Genomic DNA, 22,434 nt, shown 5'->3' with positions numbered 1-22,434 from the left:
CATAAGGACCCCTACCCGTTTATGGAGAAATCAGTGGCTTGCGCACAGCTAAAACTTTCGAGTTGCTCTTTCATTCACGCGTAACTAATCAATGCACGTGGAACTTAAGAAATGTTACGTAGATTTAAAACAACGATATTCATCTTGGAACACCTGTACGTTTATTTATAATCGTAAGCGTAAATTCTTGCGGCTTGAAACTCTCCAAAACTGTTAAATAAACTTTTTAGATATACTATTAGGTATATAAGGTTGTACGTGTGAAAATTTAATAAAGATTGATCGAATCGTTCTTGAGTTACGCTCAATTTAAAGTCGAAAAAAGTTGAATCGGTCAAGTTAGATCAGGACGAGTTAAACACACGACATGTTTTTCCAAGTACCGAGTTTTTTATTCTTTTATTGTAATGCGTTTTTGACTTGTAACTATTTTTTATGGATCAATTTTTTTTTTTTTTTTTTGTAAAATTTGAAGTTAAAATGAATTGATACTTTTTCTCAAAAGAAAATCGGATAAAATAACAAATGTCGGACTTGCGTACAACTGTGCAAGTGATGTTTTCTTTTTTTTTAATGTCTCAAAATTATATTAACCATATTAGCATTTAATTTAGAAGTTAAGCACGAATCGGATTTTCTTACTAATAAGTATCTTTTATGTTTGTTTTTTTTTTAAATGATAGTCATTTAAGAATTAAAGAGGCTAGAAACACAATTATACGGAGTGTCCTTTAAAGGTGAAACCAAACTCTAGCTAGTGATTCTACTTAATATACTGAAGAAAAAATGTCCAGGGAACACAGGTCCGAAAACGCATATTTTTCTGTATGTTTTTGAAGAAAAACATTATTTTTCAAGAACGGTCGAAGATAACGTAGTAAAATTTAGTAAAATTTTGTACTTTATTTTAAAAGAACATTTTTTTAAAAGAAAAAAAATAACGATACTCTTCGTCGACAAATTTCAAAATGGCGGTCGTTTAAATTTTTCAATCTTAAATATCTTAGGAATTATTAGTTTTATCAAATTTTGTTGTATTATAAAAATTATGAAACTTTTTTTGTGAATAAAACGACACCTTAGTCGTAAAATTCCGACCACAAACAACAGAGTTATTGCAAAAATAGATAATTTTAATCAGAAAATTTGATTTTAAGTGAATCACGATCATAAACAAAACAAGATGGCCGCCATATCGGTTTACCTTTTGCAATAACTCTGTTGCTTGGCGTCAGATTTTTACGACTAAGGTGTCGTTTTGTTCACAAGAAATGCTTCATAATTTTTATAGTAAAATACAATTACATAAATATAATAATTCCTAAGATATTTAAGATTGAAAAATTTAAACGGCCGCGATTTTGAAATTTGTCAACGAAGAGTATCATTATTTTTTCCCCTATTAAAAAATGTTAGTTTAAAATAAAGTAGAAACTTTTATTGTCATACCTCTAACTCTTCTTGAAAAATATTTTTTTTCTTGAAAACCACGACGTGACGGGCAGACAGAAAAATATGCGCTTTCGGACCTGTGTTCCCTAGTCATTTTTTCTTCTGTACATTAAGTAGAATCACTTCCTAGAGTTTGGTCTCATCTTTAAAGAATACCTGTATATTCGACGGCAATGAAACTAACCTTACTTTTCAACATTATTCCCAGCTTCACTTAGGTACTTTTCCCATCTTGTGAGATTTTTTATTCCGATACTAAATAATTTTTTTTTTTCTTTGTTTGTGAGCGAAAAACGCCTGGGCGTTATCATCGCCCGGAATTTCAGTTATAAAAGGGTAAAACAACTCCATATAACAAAACTTATAAGATGTAAAATTAATATTACACATATAATAAAAATTTATTAAAACTAGAGTCAAGATGGTAAAATAAAACTCAAAACTAATACCGCAGACCAAGTCTGTAAAATATAAAACTTAGAATAATCCAATAAAGAAACCATATAAAACTTACCTAATTCCGACGGGTTGTGCAAAAGGCTCCCTTCTCGGATAATAAAATTAAAGACGTAGAACCAAAAAAATCAAAATTGAAAGTAAAGGTTAAAAATTATCAACAACTCTTCTAGCCTCAAAATATATATGATAATATTACAATTTTTGCAGCGACCGTTAATATGCAAAAACAGAAACATCCGGTTCAAAATTTCGTTATTATTGCACAAGACATCACGGATGTTTCCAGGTAGATTAAACTTACGACGCGACGCCGCATAACATATGCAGTCCACGAGAATGCGGTGAACAGTCATACGGCGGTCGCATCGTGTGCATAGGGATGGGACTTGGCCTGACATTAGGTATTCGTGCGCGATCCTCGTACGCCCTATCCGTAACCGGCAGAGGACCGCTTCCTCACGACGAGATTTTCTGCAAGAGGAGCCCCATGGTAACACTGAATCTTTAATCCGGCGGAGTTTGTTATCGACGGTAGTCGCCCGGTCGCTTTGCCACCTTGCTCTCAGCGATTATACTAAATAATTGTTCATCTTGTGTCCGAACCGATCTTGTATTGCATTCTTGATCCCTTCATTAACGCTAAACTTGATATCACGTAAAAATTCTTTGAGAGAACCGAATAAAAAAAATCTGATTAATGGTATTTAAGAAAATTTTGAAATATTAAATCGCTTTGTACAATTCTCTCTAAGGACCTCAAACTTATAAAATTAATATCACTTACACAGAAATTTTGTGAAACAAAATTTCTTATTACTAATACTTGAAACGAGTATAGAAATAATAAAAAACAATCTAATAATAATTTTAATATTATTTATTAATTTTTCAGATACAAGGACAAACGACTGGTTACTATTAGGAAGTCCTATGCCAGGATTAACAATATTAGGTTTGTATTTATACTTCGTTCTATCGTGGGGACCAAGATATATGTTACATAGAAAACCGTATGATTTACAGAACGTGCTTATTATATATAATTTTATTCAAGTACTTGTCAGCATTTGGATATTTTGGGAGGTAAGCTTTTTGAGAAATTTATTTAAAATATTAATTATCAAATTATAATAGTTATATATGTTAATTTAGAAAAATAATTTTAAATATTTGTACTCGATTTTATTTATTATTATTATTAATAATATTAATAAATTTCCACCTTAAAATAAAATAAATAGAATAAAATCGTTATTCTAACATTTACATAATAATACATTATATAGATCATCTTAGGAACGGGTAGTTATGTTACTCTATATACAAAAAAAAAGAATACTCCAGCATTTCCCTTGAAATGCTGGGTGGGGTATTCTTATTTTAATCGAGGGAATCCATAGTAAAACCTTAAACCGAACAGCATCATAAAATATTATACAATTAAATATAAAATGAAAAAGCTGGCGAAAAGTTGCTAACTCTCCCTCCCATCATCGCCATTGTTAATGAATTATTAACTATTAATGACAATTATAAAATACATCCAAGGGGAAGACGATCCCGTTCGCCACACCGTCCCCCTCCGTTGCTAGCCCTGATAGGCTTTACCGGAGGTCGTCTTTTAGACCCTCAATTACAGTCATGAAGGAACTCGTTAACAGGGGCCGAAGCAGCATCAGAGTCGCTAGTAGGTTCCGCAAGATGTTGTTAAGTTCGTATGTGTTCCTGTGCACTACCGGCTAAACTTCCACCCCTCCTGGAAACCGGTTACGAAGCATTACTTCAAAAAGGGGGATACATCCACACACACAATCAGATACCGCAATCGCAACCGATAATGCCCATATAAATAGATACTCACGCAGTCACCGACGCCACCACACCGCGTTCAACACACAACCCACACGCATCGCAATAACACTCACCGACACTGTTATTTATTTATTTTTTTTTGTAACCGAAAACACCCGTAGAACCACCTGCAAGAGGCAATCGCCAACACACAGGTAACCGCATCACACAGACATAACTCGTACAAACTCACAAACACACAGCCAAGCCAGAACTCGCGATCGGTGCTTACCGTGCAGTATTTACCCACGACAACTGGCCTCGGTAGCCACGATAACGCCATCGGACATCCGGTTAGAAGTGCCCACGACTTCATCGGACTAAGGCGACCTCCAAATGCTCAGGAGACCTCCCCTCCCCCAGGCGCTCGACCGCGAGCCTGTCCGACCCGGCACCCTCCGAGTCTCCTTCTCTTGCAAAACTCCTCTATAGTATGTAGCCCTTTAAGTTCTCCGCAGGCGACGAGTCCCCCGAGACCAGCCCTCCGTCTTCTTCGGGCTCCTTCCAAGACTCATAACTCGAGCCTTCCGAGGTCAAATCTGGCCAACTTACCCCTAAAAATTCCTTGTCCAGATAGAAACCGAGTATTGCGCCGATTTGGGGAAACCCACCTAGAAAATTGTAAACCTTTCGTATCCGTGAAACTGCTATCGGAAGATTAGTTCCATCTGAACTGCCGTGAACTTAAACCTTAGTCCTCTATTTCTCATATGCGCTTGAAGGTGAGTTGGAGGTACGCCGATCGTATTTGACCTGCCGGCCTCGTAACGCGAGTGGTAGCGTCTCGGCCTTTCATTCGGAGGTCCCGGGTTCGAATCCCTGTCAGACATGGCATTTTTCAACACGCTACAAATCATTTATCTCATCCTCTGAAGCGATACATAACGGTAGTGCCAGACGTTAAAAAAAAAGAATCGCATTTGACTTACCTTATAGGCAAAATACAGTCGACCTATCTTTAATTCTTATCCTTAATTGTATTCTAAATACGATTAAGTACGGGTGAGAAAGATAAAAAGTAAAATAAATTAGGTACGATTTAATCCCTTTTTCGACAACTATCTCATGATATTTCTAATAATAGCCATGACCTGAAATTTCACATGAAATTCACAGCTAGTTTCAAAAGTAAACCAAAATTCTTGACTTGCTGAAAAATCGATCGTTTTGAGATAGGAGTATTTGGTAATTTTTCAAATTTTATTGTAGTCTTTTTTTTTATTTATAGATTATCGTGTAGTTATTTAAGAGGAATTTTCAAAATACTTTTGAAACGAAATATGGAGAATATTAAATATTATTTTGATAACGGTAGTCATAATTCGCGAGTATTAATATTTCTAATATTAAACGCCTAACGCGGCCATTAGATCCTTAAACACCGCGAAATAATACGCAATTTTCATAGTTTTATTTCCATTTTAAATCTAACGTCAAAGAATTTGTCAATTACATTTTAAATTCTAGGCGAATATACCTAGAATCTTACCCTACTAAAGGGTATTTGAATATGTCTCTCTCTCTCTCTCTCTCACTCTCTCTCTCTCTCTCTCTCTCTCTCTCTCTCTCTCTCTCTCTCTCTCTCTCTCTCTCTCTCTCTCTCTCTCTCTCTCTCTCTCTCTCTCTCTCTCTCTCTCTCTCTCTCTCTCTCTCTCTCTCTCTCTCTCTCTCTCTCTCTCTCTCTCTCTCTCTCTCTCTCTCTCTCTCTCTCTCTCTCTCTCTCTCTCTCTCTCTCTGTCTGTGTGTGTGTGTGTGTGTGTGTGTGTGTAAGCTGTAGAAGCTAATTAGGATATCGGTCACTAAATCGTTTTGAGGCACAGTAACCGTTTGTGGTACGGACATTCGGTCTTTTGCTTTAGGGCGACCGAATGGGGTGGTGGTGGGAGAAATGGCAGATAAACCAATAATGCCTCTATGATATTACAAACGATGTTCTATGATATTCATTTTAATTGTACCACAAAAAATTTGCGAAAAATGTTAAATCTTAAACGGTAAATTTTCATCGATTTTTGATGGTATTAAAAATACCGTATTGGTATAATTGAAATCTGTGTTATTTTAAAATAGAAGTCCCTAGTTTTGTTTTTAGGATATAATACATAATTTTAAAACACCTTTCCCTAAATATAATATTTTCCCAATTTACCGGTTATTTAACGGATTTATTCTAAGGAAAACCTAAAAATCTTTGCTTTTGACACAATTTTTTCCGTCGTTATTTAATATTGATTTATTACGACCAACCACCATATTATTAAAACTAAAACATATATTCATTTAATTAGCGTGATTTAAAAACTAATCTACTAAGTAATATTCATTTATAAAAGGAAATCTAATATATAATCTATAATAGCGTTGCAATTACTTAAGGAAAATAATAACTTAATGATATTTGTAAAGAATGAAATAACAATTTTTAAAAGCATTAATCTATTAACATTTAAATGCTTGTTAAAATGTACTTGCAAAAAGTCAATTTCTCATCAACAAAATAATATATTGTTTCTCTAAAAGGAATTTTTTTTTAATTAATCGGTCGAAAGATGTTTTCGATCGTTAAATAATTTATTATTACCGTAATAATTATTATGCCGAGTAACATAAAAATAGTTGTGTTGTAAAGCAATAATTTGCACACTCATGTTTAATTAAATTTCAGAAATGTGCCGTACAGAGAAGTAGACGGTAAAATTCCCTCCGGCAACAACCCGTAAAACAATACTGCTCATAATTACGTAATATTAACATCTAAATAACATTAAAGTTATCCTACCCTACTAAACAGCATTTATATGTGTGTATGTGTCTGCGTCCCCCTTGGCTTAGCATCGGGATGTACCGAATACCAGCGGAAAATCCCGATTCGTTAGTACATGTTTCATGGAGGTCAGGTGTATACTTGTTATATTATTATATATATATCGATATATCGCAAACATATCGATATTTATGCGAAATATATATCAGAGTTTTAAGAAAATTTAGTACATTTTAACCGGATCCGAATTTTCGGACGAAAATCTCGAAAACCGTCGGTTCTAGCGCTCTGAAAGATTTTTTCGATTCCTCTCGATGATAATCCCCATCGAGTCCCAGTGGTATCCGTCGGATGATAATATTTTCAAGTGTCCCCGGAGCGCCGTTCGGAAATTGGGGAGGAGGTGCGATGAGATGCCATTGTAATATCTCAGTAAACGCTCGTCTGATTTTCACGATTCAAACGGCGTATGTATCAAAAGGTCGAACTCTAACAGTTTAACTCATCGGGTACACGCTTGATCGATCAAATCTTGGTTATCCGTAGATTAAATTGTTTAGCTTTATGTTTTGACTGCACTCACCCGCCGAAGGAAGGCCTTCTATTCCGAGGGCGTAAGCAAGAAATTGAAGACCAAAGATTTGACTATTGGCAAGTTAGGTGGAATCGAATCTTCTACCGGTGTATATACGCATGGTATATTTCCGGATGTTAGAGAATTGAGAGAGGTTAAGTGGGTTTCCCCCGATCCCAACATAACACACTCTATCGGGACATGGTACATTTACAGTTTGCTTAGGTTTTGTTTCGTCGATTCGGGCCTTTTCCCGGATTGTGGAGTCGATGACACTGCGGACCATGTCTTTTATATTTGTCCCCGGTACGAGGCTGAACTTACCAGAGTCGCTACAGAACTCGAGAGAGTAAATTCCTTTTTGAATCTGCGGGTCAATCGGAAGACCCGTAGAGAATGGACAATAGCGGCTGGCTTCCTGAAATATCTCGCACTGAGGAGGTATGAGTTAGGTAGTACCCCGGGTGGCTAGGGTACCGCCTGGACAGTTAGATCGGCTGGAGATAGGCGCATTGGCATCGCGCCTCGGTAAGTTAGAAGTATATTGGGAATTATGTAAAGAATAAGCTGTCGGCGGGACGGCGACTGCACTGCCAAGGGCATGAGTATCCATCCATCCGAAGAGTGTAGCACCATCTCACGATGGTTGTTTTAGGTGATGAAGTAAATGTCACGCAAGACTCTGCGATCGAGCTGAGTGGGAGTCGGCGGTCTGTCCACCTCTCCCTGGTAGACCAGACCGGAGTCCGTAGTTGTAATTTAATTGAAGGCTTAGATCAGAAAGAGATGAGAACATTAAGGGAAATAGGAATAAATTTCGTTGTTGCGTCCGAAATCGCTGGTGGTATGCGTTATATTTACCAAATAAACTCGTAAGATATGAAACATTTACAATCACAAGTAGCTTATTTAAATGTAGAACTAGACGCGGGGTTCGTGCTTCCGGCAACTCGGTTAGTTAGTTCAGAGGATAACGATGTAGGACAGTCGAGAAGCCTGCAGCGAAGGCAAAAGCTTAGTTAAAAATCACCGATGTAAATGTCTACCGAGGCATTTACATCGTAGGCATCCCGACCGAGACCTGGCTTATTACTGTGAGGTGTTTTAGGGTCTGAAGACGACTTCCGTTAAAGCCCATCTGGGCTAGGAACGGTGGGGTGGTGTGACAACCGGAATCTTCACAAGGTCTTCCCCTGTAGGGGTTTGGGATGCACTCACCCGCCGTAAAACGTACCGATCCGATATTTCAGTAAATAAGCTCAAACCTGTGCGCTAGCGTAGCTGTAACGTATAAACTTATGACGACTAAAAAGTAAAAATGTAAAAAACCTTTTTAAAAACTACTCTTATATTAAATGCACTAAAAATTAGAAATTAAAAAATATGTAAAAAACTTTTACGTATACCGTTTGCTCGGTACGGGAATCGTGTTGCTTCACGGCAATGCTTGGTTCCACGCGGCTCATCGCATCCGAGATCTCAGATCCTGCATTTAAAGCAGCGACTCGGCGATAGCGTCATGACGACGTCAAAACAGCCATTCATCGACAGTTATCTTTTCAGGCGATAGATTTATATAATGCTATAGTGCAGAAGCTGATTGGACGATACGTCAAGCGCCTTAATGTAGGCGAAAATTATATAGAATTGTAAATTAAGATCCAGGCTTGTAGATTAAGATACAGACGAACATAATTTTTTTCAAAATTATTTTTTGATATTTTTTTTTTATAAAAATATAGTCTTGAACATAGTCCGCCCCGATGGTGTCTGGGACTGTGATAAGCGCGCCGTATTCTCTCCGGCATGCTTCCCTTTGCTACAGGAATCGATCGCACGCGAACACCGTCAGTTCCGCGGTGTTCTCTCCGCAATAATTTCACTACGAAGAGCGTCTCAGCATCCGCGCGTACAGATATGCCTTAAAATACCGGTAACCGGTAACGAACTGGGTCAGCTTCTAACCCGATTCCCCGTCTTTTCGGCACAGCCTTTTTCGAAGGTCAGGGATCAATTTGTATATCCACCTGCCTTTCGTCGGCTATTCCCATCTCTTTTGGCACCTGCGGACAAGCGATGTCTTTGCATCCACCGAATCAACAGAGATTTTAACCTCGAAAAAATTTACTACAGGAAATAAATTATCGGAGCGGGTTTGGAAAAAATATGTAGAATAAAAACGCGTCTTAGAGGACAAGAGTGATTAACCGTTTAATTTGTTAATTAAGAAGTTAAAGGAATCGACGTCTGATTTTTCATCTGTTCACAAAATTAAAGAATTAGCTGGTTTACTCGATATTTAAAACGACAATAACGAACTAGCGTTTGGTGTTGACAAGCGGGTGGATAATCTGGCGGCCCGTTTTTGAAGAGGGAATAGACAAGCCGGTTTCACGATAAAACAATTTGGACGGAGACTTTTTCGAGAAGCGATATAAATATGTACGGAACTTTTGTAAGTAGTAATTTTTTTCATCCTATTTTGTTTATTTTTATTATTCGACCGGAGGTTAACTTATTAATCGATTCATTTATATTAGAAAAATATTTATTTGATAATGATTAATTCAAAAGAATATATTTTAATAATAACGCAGCGTAATAAAAAGATAAATAACCAAAATGAAGATTGTGAAGTAATTAATCGAATTAATAATCGAATCTATATGTTTAATTCCTAATAAATTAAGTAATCATGTGAAGTAAGAGTACATTCTAATGACCGATTATTAAACCGGTTTCTGTATATCATAAAAATTAAGCAATACTTAATGTAATTTCCGCATATGGTACAAGTGTAATTACTATTTATTAGTGTTTTATAATAATTGTAGCAATTAATTTTATTATAAATGAGGATAAGCAAAATTACTAATTTTATAAATTATTTCATTGTTTAAGCCGGGCTGGTATAATTACTATAACAATATCAATATTTTTAAAAAAAAATTTCATATCTTATCGGTTTTGCCCTCGATAAATTTTTATTTTTAATATCCCATTAGGTTTTTAAATATTAATGACTTAATTATGAAATATTTAGAAAACAATTGTGAAAAGATCAAAACGTTCAGTAAAAAAATGCAGGTTCCTCTTCTCGACATAAATTTCGTATATTACCGATCACGGAGTTCGTTAGAACATCGTCGGTAAGATTCTGCAGACGGGGAAGTCAACGAACTACGTTTACAGTTCTAAACATGATATAACCTAAAAAAATAACTGAAAATTGAGTAAAAAAATAGGCATGAAAATCTTGTATTTCCGTTCAGTTACATATGTAATAAAGAATACTTTTAAAAAATACCTCGAATTTTGGTAGACAACGTTTTTTTTCCATTTGTTTAACCGCGGGACTCGAATATGTCATCTTTATTCATTTTTTTATGTGAATTTACGAATCGCGCCGCTAGATAGCAGTACTTACCCACCGGGTGGTCTAGTAGTGAACTCGTCTTCCCAAATCAGGTGATTTGGAAGTCGAGAGTTCCAGCGTTCAAGTCCTAGTAAAGGCAGTTACTTTATACGGATATGAATTCTAGATCGTGGATACCGGTGTTCGTTACTGGTTGGGATTCGCTTTACCACACGTATCAGGAACGGTAGAACTGAGACTGTACAAGACTACACTTCATTTACACTTATACATATCATCCTCTAAAGTAATACCTGAACGGTAATCCCGGAGGCTATACAGGATAAAGATAGCAGAACATGATAGTATTTACTTGTGTCTCGAGACAGGACGGTGAGGAGCCACGAACTCGCCCGAAATGAGCCGATCGCTTGCTCGAGTTCTCCTCACAGTCGAGCCACGCCCGTATTTCAAATTTTTTTATCTTAATAAAGTAATAAAAAAGTAAGATAAAAATAATCGAAATTTTTTTTTTTTTTTTGTCTTCAGTCATTTGACTGGTTTGATGCAGCTCTCCAAGATTCCCTATCTAGTGCTAGTCGTTTCATTTCGGTATACCCTCCCACATCCTATATCCGTAACAATTTGTTTTACATACTCCAAACGTGGCCTGCCTACACAATTTTTCCCTTCTACCTGTCCTTCCAATATTAAAGCGACTATTCCAGGATGCCTTAGTATGTGGACTATAAGTCTGTCTCTTCTTTTAACTATATTTTTCCAAATGCTTCTTTCTTCATCTATTTGCCGCAATACCTCTTCATTTGTCACTTTATCCACCCGTCTGATTTTTAACATTCTCCTATAGCACCGCATTTCAAAAGCTTCTAATCTTTTCTTCTCAGATACTCCGATCGTCCAAGTTTCACTTCCATATAAAGCGACACTCCAAACATACACTTTCAAAAATCTTTTCCTGACATTTAAATTAATTTTTGATGTAAACAAATTATATTTCTTACTGAAGGCTCGTTTAGCTTGTGCTATTCGGCATTTTATATCGCTCCTGCTTCGTCCATCTTTAGTAATTTTACTTCCCAAATAACAAAATTCTTCTACCTCCATAATCTTTTCTCCTCCTATTTTCACATTCAGCGGTCCATCTTTGTTATTTCTACTACATTTCATTACTTTTGTTTTGTTCTTGTTTATTTTCATGCGATAGTTCTTGCGTAGGACTTCATCTATGCCGTTCATTGTTTCTTCTAAATCCTTTTTACTCTCGGCTGGAATTACTATATCATCAGCAAATCGTAGCATCTTTATCTTTTCACCTTGTACTGTTACTCCGAATCTAAATTGTTCTTTAACATCATTAACTGCTAGTTCCATGTAAAGATTAAAAAGTAACGGAGATAGGGAACATCCTTGTCGGACTCCCTTTCTTATTAGGGCTTCTTTCTTATGTTCTTCAATTGTTATTGTTGCTGTTTGGTTCCTGTACATGTTAGCAATTGTTCTTCTATCTCTGTATTTGAACCCTAATTTTTTTAAAATGCTGAACATTTTATTCCAGTCTACGTTATCGAATATCTTTTCTATGTCTATAAACGCCAAGTATGTTGGTTTGTTTTTCTTTAATCTTCCTTCTACTATTAATCTGAGGCCTAAAATTGCTTCCCTTGTCCCTATACTTTTCCTGAAACCAAATTGGTCTTCTCCTAACACTTCTTCCACTCTCCTCTCAATTCTTCTGTATAAAATTCTAGTTAAGATTTTTGATGCATGACTAGTTAAACTAATTGTTCTGTATTCTTCACATTTATCTGCCCCTGCTTTCTTTGGTATCATAACTATAACACTTTTTTTGAAGTCTGATGGAAATTCCCCATTTTCATAAATATTACACACCAGTTTGTATAATCTATCAATCGCTTCCTCACCTGCACTGCGCAGTAATTCTACAGGTATTCCGTCTATTCCAGGAGCCTTTCTGCCATTTAAATCTTTTAATGCTCTCTTAAATTCAGATCTCAGTATTGTTTCTCCCAATCGAAATAATACATTTAAAATTAATCAAATATTTATTTTTTATTCAAAAATAATTGTAAATAATTTGTTTATAAATAATTTTTTATAAATAAATATAACTAAAAATTAATAATTATTTAAATGTTAAAATTATAAACAAAAAGCCGTCAATTTAATTCACGTTCAAGTCGTCATTTCTTTATTAGAGGTTGAATTTGAAATACGCGCGTGGCTTGACTGTGAGGAGAACTCGAGCAAGCGATCGGCTCATTTCGGGCGAGTATACATAAGTATAGTATTTACGAATCGCGCCGCTAGATAGCAGGTCTTTATAGTACTAGGTAGGGTACAAAAGCTTGATAATGTACTTAAAATATAAAATTTAAAGGAAAATATACTGCATCTTGTTTTAATAATAAATGCTCTTATGTAAATGAAAGTAATAAAGAAGAAACAATTTTTTTAATTCCCATCACTTCTTTAAAAAAATATTAAAGTATTAGTTTACAATAGATTATATTACGTAGTTTTATTAAAAAAGGAATGAATAAAACAGAAATACTGGCCAAACAAACACTAAAAACTAAAACTTCGTGATACACTCATATATATGAGTGTATCACGAAGTTTTTACATAATCTATTCTAATCGTGAAAATAATGGAAAAAAAGTTTAGGACATATAAACGTATGTCCTAAAATGTTTCATTTACGAGAAACGGTTCGTGAAAGATTTCGCTCGGATTTCAGCTACTCCGATGAATTGAGGTCGAACTGAAATTTTTAGGACGTTAATTAAGGAGCAGAATAAATGATTTCTTATGGTTTTTGACATCAAAAATCGAATAAAATAGGTTGCAGAACTTTATCTGCTGTCGTTTTTCAGAAATCTGGGATGAAAACTGATAAATTAGGGTAAAAAACTCTTTTTTTTACGTTTGACGTACTAAGTAACTTTATTAAATGAGTTAGAAATACGTAAAACTTATAAACAAAATTTGTAGAGAATTTAATTTTGAATAAAATGGTATAGGACAAATTGAATAAAAACAAACAGAAATTTTAAATATTCGAATTTTATTTAGATTAAATTAAATTAAATTGTCTACAAGTTTTGATAATACATTTATGTCATTTAACAAAATTATTGTACTTCTAACTTAAAAAAAAATATGTTTTTCGTCACCAAATTGTTCTGTTTTACGTTGGATATCATGAAAACTAGGGGAGTTACAGTTCTGTAACCTGATTTATTAGATTTTTCAGATCAAAAAACATAAGAAACCATCAAGTTTACCCCTAATATACACCAGGGGAACTGAAATTCAGGTGAAATTTTTCGCTAGCCGTAACTCGATAACAAAGCGTTTATGTACATCTATTTGTATGAACGTTTTTCCTTATTTGAAGCTCTAGAATTAGTTCCCAAATTATTTCCTTTTCCTTCTGAATTACTCTGTATAATTTATTATTATGTAGCGATCAAAATAAAAGATTTTATAAGAAAGCTACCTATTGTAATGGGTATCATGATTCGATCCATAGAATTTCGATTTTTTTTATACACGAAAAATTATAAAGTTTGATTATATATATCTGAAAAATCAGATTTATTTATTTAAGACAAAATTCAGTGTCGTAGCAATATTTATATTTTGGGACTATCAGCTTTGTAAATTTCAACTCTGGTTAAATATGTTTCATGCTAATTTTACCTAAGTCAGGTTAGTTTTAAGATAGTTGATAAGTATTTTTTTACTAACCCTTTATTTATATCAATAAAATAAATATTTATTAATTTTTTAGGCGATGGATGCAGCATGGTGGTCAAAATACAGTTGGCGATGTGAACCCGTTGATTGGTCACGTAGTCCAGCTGCAATGCGTATCGCATGGGGTTATTACATTTATTTTTTAGCTAAAATTTCTGAATTATTAGACACTGTAAGTATATTTCTTTTCCATTTTACTTATAAATTATTATTTCTATTACATAAAAATAATATTTTTAATTTTATATGTATTTATTTTAACAAATACATATTTATTTACTCTTTAGGCCATTCATCACGAATATGAAAAAATTAGTGAAAACATCAAATTTATAATTTGAAGCTATGACTTTCACAATCATACAATATCACCATCGAAGCTTGTTGTCAAATCCCTTCCGAGATATCATCCTAAAATTAATTTTATCTTTTAGTGAATTTAATTTAAGAGTGGTGTTTTAAAAATTTTTTAACATATTTTTTATTGAACCATTTTGATGTTTTTTTTTGTTTTTTTTTTTTCAATTTGAAGGTGATGTTAATCTTAGTTTGTAATCTACATGAGGAAAATGTGCACTTCTCACTTATAATCGAAGAGGAGTAAGAACTTTTATTAACTAGCTCATAAGTATCATGAATCATCAGATATATTCAATCATCAGACAATATCATGAATCATCATAAATACTGAATGTAACGGTTATATGAAATTTTAATTTTTGCATCAGTCGTAGAAAAAAACTTTTCTTCAATTCATTCAGTTGAAACAGCAAGATCACAAACATGGATAATTCTTTCACTAAGAATGAACATGTAAACGATGTTGCAGAAGTTCAAGGGGCATTTTTTTCAGCAATTAACACATCTTAGTGACTTGAAAATGTTGCTAAAATGTGTTGTCATCAGGAGCAAATCTGTATGCAAAATTTCAGAACGAATGGATCAGCGGAAGTGCTTCAAAATTTGACTGAAAGGTTTCGTACCATGAATCTCACATACATAGTCCAAGAATGAATTAATATAAGAGTGGTAAAAATTAAAGCTGTAAAATAATTTTTAATTATTTTGTTCATTTAAATAATATATTTATTTCTTGACCTTTGTTTATTAACATATTAATTATTATTTTATTAAAGTTACAAGGAATTATATACACGATATGTTGTGAGTAAACGAGACATCTTTCATGTATTTATTTACAGTTCAGAATAAAAAATATTTTCATACAAATATACTTTCAAAAAACAGTTTGTAGTCCAGTTATAGCTGCCAAAATATGTTTACTGGATTTTTATAATTCTGTTTGTCCTGAATCGTTTATAGTCAATAATACTTATATTATGAGTTGTAAAAAATGAAGAAAGAGTATTTTATGTTGTGATCAAACATTAATTTTTAAAAGGAAAACTGATGCAAGAAATTATATCTAACTGGATAAATATTTACTCAGTTCCTTTGATTAGAACAGTCTATAAGCAATTGCAGAGAATATTGGAAAACTATATGATGACTGGTGATGATGGAGGATAGAAAATCAAAAGAGCATGAGATTACTAAGACAATAAGAATCTCAAATAAATGGCTACATCCCATTTCACAATAATATTTACATATCCAATGTAATATTTGCTGCATTTGTTCTCAATCGATCAAAAGGGAGAATAAAAATTTCTAAGAACAGTTTAGTTTCATCATAACTGAGAAAAATTTTGCACCGTTTCATAACGATTGGGATTCATCAACTACCTTTCTTTTCCTGTTTAGCCTCCGGTAATTACCTTTCAGATAATACTTCAGAGGATGGTATGTATGAATGTGAATGAAGTGTAGTCTTGTACAGTCTCAGGTCAACTACTCCTGAGATGTGTGGGTAATTGAAACCAACCACCAAAGAACACTGGTATCCACATTCTAGTACTCAAATCTGTATAAAAGTAACTGCCTTTACTAGGATTTGAACTTTAGAACTCTTGACTTCAAAATCAGCTGATTTGTGATGATGAGTTCACCACTAGGTCAACCCAGGAAAGCAAGGAAAAGTGAAAATATTGGGTTGCAGTGAGAAAACTCACTCCCAAGAAGGAAAAAAACCATTCCATCAATAGGAAAGGTGATGAACATTGTCTTTTGGAATAATATTCATTGACTTTCTGAAGAAGGATAAAAAAATAACCTAGAAATATATTATTCTTATATCCTGGATCATGTAAATGAGGAAATAAAGAAAAAATTATCAAGTTTGACGAAAAAGAAAGTTTTTTCATCAAGATGATGCACTGGCTCACTTATTCTGTGATTTTGCTACCAAAATATTTTTAATTATATTAAATTTTCCCACATATTTCTACTCGTAGATTTGGCATTTTCAGACTATCATTTGTTTACACAAAATAATAGTTATTACTGAAATATCTGTCTATTTTAAAGACTTGGATAAATAATACTACTTAGGTGGGATCAAAAACTTGAGCATCACTAGAGTAAATATATAAACTTAGAAGGAGAGTTTGTTGAGAAATAAAAAAAGATTTCTCCTGAAAAACTTTGTCTTCTTATTTGTGTGCAGACTTGTCAGAGATCCTCCATTATAGAAAGGAAATTTAAATAGATTAATAATAAATAGGTCAAATAGTTTTATGTGTTTTAAAATATAATACATAAATTGAATTTCTGATTAGCACCAATATTATTTATTAAAATGTTCAAATTATTGTAACCTACTATTGCAAATATTTTTTTTTTCAAAAACCTATTGCGTTCAGTAAAGGATGTGTAAATTAGTATTACATTATGGAAGTATTCACATTTTTTTTTTTTGTCTTCAGTCATTTGACTGGTTTGATGCAGCTCTCCACCAAGATTCCCTATCTAGTGCTAGTCGTTTCATTTCAGTATACCCTCTACATCCTACATCCCTAACAATTTGGTATTGTATTGTATAATGTATTCACATTATATTTGCATTAAAAGGCCTTTATATATTTTGAAAATAATTTTAACTTGTAAATACATAATAGTTTATTTTGTATTTACGTTATCAGCAAAATTGTTCAAAATGTACTACAAAATTTCCTCTACTCCCCAGACCTTATATTGTAGAAGTGGGTTGCTGAAGAAAGAGTTAAATGAAATTATTGCCAAAATATCTTCTGCTTATTTTGAAGAGAATAAATTGCACTATAAGGGTGTGGTGCATCGTTAGACTGTATTATAAGCTTCAAAAAAGATTTTGTTATGAAATTTTAAAAAATTTTACTTGAAAAATTGTGGTAATTTCTGTTTGGATTTATCAAACATACCCTCACACATAATACATCTGAAAATATCTGAAAAACTCTCTTAACATGAGGCTGAGGTGCTATCAGGTAAGTCTAGGCTTATATATGCAAACACATATAAATTAATAAACATATTACTATAAACACATTACAATAGATTTTACCTGATATAATTACCTATATTTATTGTAGAAAGTAATAAAACGTAGTAGAAATAATGCAGATGGACCACTGAATATAAAAATAGAAGAGAAAAGATTAAGGATGTAGAAGAATTTTGTTATTTAGGAAATAGAATTACTAAAGATGGACGAAGCAGAAGCGATACAAAATGCCGAATAGCACAGGTGAAACAAGCCTTCAGTCAGAAATACAATTTGTTTACATCAAAAAATAATTTAATCATCAGGAAAACATTTTTGAAAGTATTTGTTTGTATTTGGAGTGTAGCTTTATATGGAAGTGAAACTTGGATGATCGGAGTACATGAGAAGAAAAAATTAGAAGCTTTTGAAATGCGGTGCTATAGGAGATTGTTAAAAATCAGGTGGGTGTATAAAGTGACAAATGAAGAGGTGTTGCGGCAAATCGATGAAGAAAGAATAATTTAGAAAAATATAGTTAAAAGAAGAGACAGACTTATAGGCCACAATTAAGGCATCCTGGAATAATCGCTTTAATATTGGAGGGACAGGTCGAAGGAAAAAATTGTGCAGGCAGACATTTGGAATGTGTAAAACAAATTGTTAAGGGTGTAGGATGCAAGGGTATACCGAATTGAAATAACTGGCACTAGATAAGGAATCTTGGAGAGCTGCATCAAACCAGTCAAATGACTGAAGATAAAAAAAAATTATTGTAATTTTTTTAATCAATATTTTATCATAAGAATTTTATTGTTCACAGGTCTTCTTTGTGTTACGTAAAAAAGATCGTCAAATAACATTTCTTCATATGTATCATCATACAGTTATGCCTATGGTTTCATGGGGTGCTGCTAAATATTATCCTGGAGGGCATGGTTCATTTATTGGAATGATTAATAGTTTTGTACATATAATTATGTATACGTATTACATGATGGCTGCTATGGGACCTCAATATCAAAAATATCTTTGGTGGAAAAAGTACATTACGACATTACAATTAGTAAGTTTTTTTTTTTTTATGATTGTAGTTAATAAATAGCAATTTTATTTAACATTTAAATGTATTTATGTGTGAACCCATCCTAAGACTTGATTCATGCCCTCTTATTGGTGTAATAAAAATCAAGGAAATTTAATCTGATTTGATTAAACTGTGATAAATTGTTATCTACACCTCTAAATCAAAATTTCAGAATCTTGAAATCTTAAATACTTTCATAGTACTAAAGCACAATTTTCTACAACTGCTATAGAAAAAAAAAACAAAAGTTAAAAATGGTGAAAATTATTCCTTCCATTTTTTTAACTTTGTCCAAAACTTAAAACATCAATCTCCCATTCATAGAAAATTATTGAGCCATTTTCAAAGAATTTATGTTGAGCCAGTTCAATGGTCAAAATACAGGACACATACATAAATCTTCCTGAAACTTCTAAAACTTTTACTTTCCTGGGAAATGCAGCTAGAATAGCTATATTAAAGAGGAAAGTACAGTGATCATATTAAAGATGGTGTATCAGGCTTTTCGCAAATTTTTATGTTTTAGGTTCTATTAGTTAGTTTTAGGTTAGTTAGTTAGTTTAGACCAAGAAAAAACATTAAATGTATGTTAGGTTGTGCTGCTTTTGGCCTTATAGCTCAATATTGACTGAAACAATTTTCTTCAAATATGGCTCAAATATTTTTCTATATATGGGAGACTGATTAATTTTTTATTTCAAAATACATTAAGAGAGTAAAGATATCACAAAAAAAACTATTTTGATTTTCATCAGAGTCATTTTAGAAAAAGCTGTATCAAAGCAAATCTGTTACCTAAATGCATATATAAATAAATCAAAAAACGTTTGTTCAAAAAATTAACTTCCATTTCTTAAAATTGAAATATATGTTTTTGTTCTTTTGCTCTAGCTCCCTTCGGTTTAAATATTTTTCAGAAACGTTTTATTAATTTATACTTTATATACAGAGCTATCAAGGAATGTCTATAATTTTTTTTAAATTACAGTCCCCCCAGACCTAAAATGCAGAAAAGGTTTTGGAAGATTTTTACATCCATGTTTAAGCCTTTATTAAAAGGGGTATTATATTTAGAGAAAACTTTACTTAAACGAATTTGTTAAATTTTATCCATGTTTGAAAATAATTAGAAAAGTTTTTCCTAAAATTTATTTCCCACTAAAAAATATATTTTCTGTTTACTTATTTTTTAATATTCTTAATTTTTATTGTTAATAGCCATGAAAATCTTGCAGTACTTTGTGTTTTCCACTTTTTTTGTATTTTGGACTAATGGAATCTTGTAACGTCAACATTTACAAAAACCCAAATGTACAAATTTTCACCGATCGCTATACTTTCACTTTATAGCTATAATATTGGAGCAATAATTGAGCTATAACCAGGAAAATGAAAAGTAAAAAAGCTGCTATAGGATTTACCTTGATACATCACGAAAGTCTAAAGGTTAAATCTTCATTCAGAGCAATATTACAAAATGTACGGTTAATTAAAAATAAAAATAGATGTGATTTTAATCTCATCTAATTTTAATTGAGATGTGAGTTTAATTACTTAAAATATAAAATGAATGTATCTATTCTTCTTGATATGAAGTTACTAAATATAAAAAAAATTACTACAAAATAAATCACAATTAAGAAGGTTTTTTTTTCAGTAGGAGGAGGAAAATCTGCAATCAGCACCCCATGCTACTGGGTGTATGGGGTTTCCCGCATAATGTCAGGACCCACTAAAAACACCTCGTCCTTTTGTACAGCAGCCCGGGGATACCTGTCTTATGGCATAACTCACGGGCTGCCATATAACCTGCAGGTCTTTTCGTATTGGGTTGGAGAGTTCTGGGCATGTCAGTTCGGGGGCCTTACCAGGCTACCCTCTCACTATCCACACTGCTGATGATTATCCTTATTGATGTTCTTCGGCCATCTTTACCCTCAGAATGCTTTCTTCTAAGATGGCGATCGCCCTCCAAGAAGTCTCGTTGGCCAGCATCAATTCTAGTAGATTGCCTACATCCAGCTGACCAACTTCCGCTCAGCATCAGGCTCTCTTATCCGCCAACCTTCCGCACTTGAAGAAGGTTTGTGCTACTGTATCTTCACACTCATAGTAGAAACATATCTCTCTTCTTCCAGTGAAACAGATAACTGTTGAACGCACCATGGCCTGTCAGAAGTTGGATCAACCAAAAATTAGTTACCCCATGCTCATGACAGACCCACCTTCTTATGTTTGGGAGAGAATGCGGAAGGTCCACCTTCCTAATGTTGACGTTTTCCACATCTCCTGCCACCTTTCCAGTACACTTTCCCGAGCATCCTGTTTCGAGACGCCAGCTACCCGATCCATACGCTCGGTAACTCTTAAGTCCACAGGCGGCACACCTGCTACGACGAAAGCAGCATCGGAGGAAATATTCCGATATGCGGATATAACTCTAAGGGCCATCCTTCTTAGAACCCTGTTCAACGACGTCCTACATCTTCCGAATCGTAAAGCTTGCTGCCAGATAGGTGCTGTGTACAGGACTACAGAAGACACCGTTGTGGCAAAGAATTTATGCTTTGACGGAGGACTTCCCACATTAGACATCCCTTTTCTGCTTTGCTTACCAGCCACGTGCCTGGTGAATTTCCTCTCATGATCCAACCAGACACCCAGATATTTTGCGCATCTGACTGGTTCCACCAACGTATCACCTACCATGACTCGTAGCGGCGGGAGGCACCTCCTTCCACCCGGGACCAACACCTCCGTTTTTCCGCAAGTGTCAGTCCCTTCGCCTCCAGCCAGCCCTTCGCCATGCTAATGGCTGGGTTCAGCTTAACTATGAGCCGCTGTGAATCTTTGTCCACCGCGACTAGCGAATCCTACTGTTTCCGTTCCATCCGGCCAATCAAGGTCAAAACCACCATCATAAACGAGATTCCACAATGCAGACCCCAACAGCGACCCCTGAGGCACGCCTCGTCCCATAAAGAAGTTCAATTTGCCGTCCGCCGTCGAAACCATGATTTTATGTTGCAACAGATAACTCTGGACCAACCTCACTAAGTATGGGGAGATCCTTCTCTTCCCAAGTTCTTGCAGTATGGACGACCACTTCACAGTTAAAGGCGTTCTTGACGTCAAAGAAGATCAGCAACGGAATCATTCTTGTGCCCTTAGAACCTCGGATTGCAGAGTCAACTATGGAGATGACCCTCTTCAGTGCATTCGAAGTGGATCTCCCCTCCCTGAAACCATACTGTCGGTCGGAAAGCCCGCCTGTTGCCTCGAGTTCCTGCTTAAGTCCTCCCAAAAAGCGTGTCTCAAAGAACTTTCCTACGGAATTCAATAGACACAGGGGTCTACATCCAGTGGGGTCCCTGTTGTCTCTGCCAGGTTTCTTCAAGAGGAACAACCTGGCAGTTTTCCAGTCAGTAGGTATTATCCCACTTCTGGCAACCGCTAGTAGCATAATTACCGAATCAAGCTCAACTAGGAACCTTACCTCCTCTACCGGAATCCTGTCAGGCCCTGGGCTATTCCCCGCTCTCAAGTTCTGGCTGGCAACGGTTAGCTCTCCCATGGTTAAGAGTGGAATCTCAGAAACCATTACTTCCTGCCGAGGATGATGATATCCTTCTGGGAACAGTATCTCATCACTATTTTTGTGAGGGTCCCCATGAGAACTAGCAGGAATCTGTCATCTGTCATAACTCCCCATTACTACCTTGTACACAT

General features: G+C 34.4%; 1 protein-coding gene across 4 annotated transcripts in view; it reads left to right on the top strand.

Annotated features, from left to right (window-relative positions):
- Positions 1-22,434, top strand: part of LOC142332727 (very long chain fatty acid elongase AAEL008004-like) — a 392,025-nt gene that overhangs the window by 360,828 nt on the left and 8,763 nt on the right. For all 4 annotated transcript variants that reach the window (XM_075379319.1, XM_075379320.1, XM_075379321.1 and 1 more), the window contains 3 exons: positions 2,804-2,994; positions 14,292-14,429; positions 18,442-18,684. In XM_075379319.1, the coding sequence (XP_075235434.1) occupies positions 2,804-2,994; positions 14,292-14,429; positions 18,442-18,684 (572 nt within the window). The remainder of the gene's footprint in view (positions 1-2,803; positions 2,995-14,291; positions 14,430-18,441; positions 18,685-22,434) is intronic.

Source organism: Lycorma delicatula, chromosome 12 (genome assembly GCF_047948215.1).
Source record: "Lycorma delicatula isolate Av1 chromosome 12, ASM4794821v1, whole genome shotgun sequence".
NCBI lineage: Eukaryota > Metazoa > Arthropoda > Insecta > Hemiptera > Fulgoridae > Lycorma > Lycorma delicatula.
The sequence above is the reverse complement of the archived record's forward strand: the minus strand, read 5'-3'. Positions and strand labels throughout refer to the sequence as shown.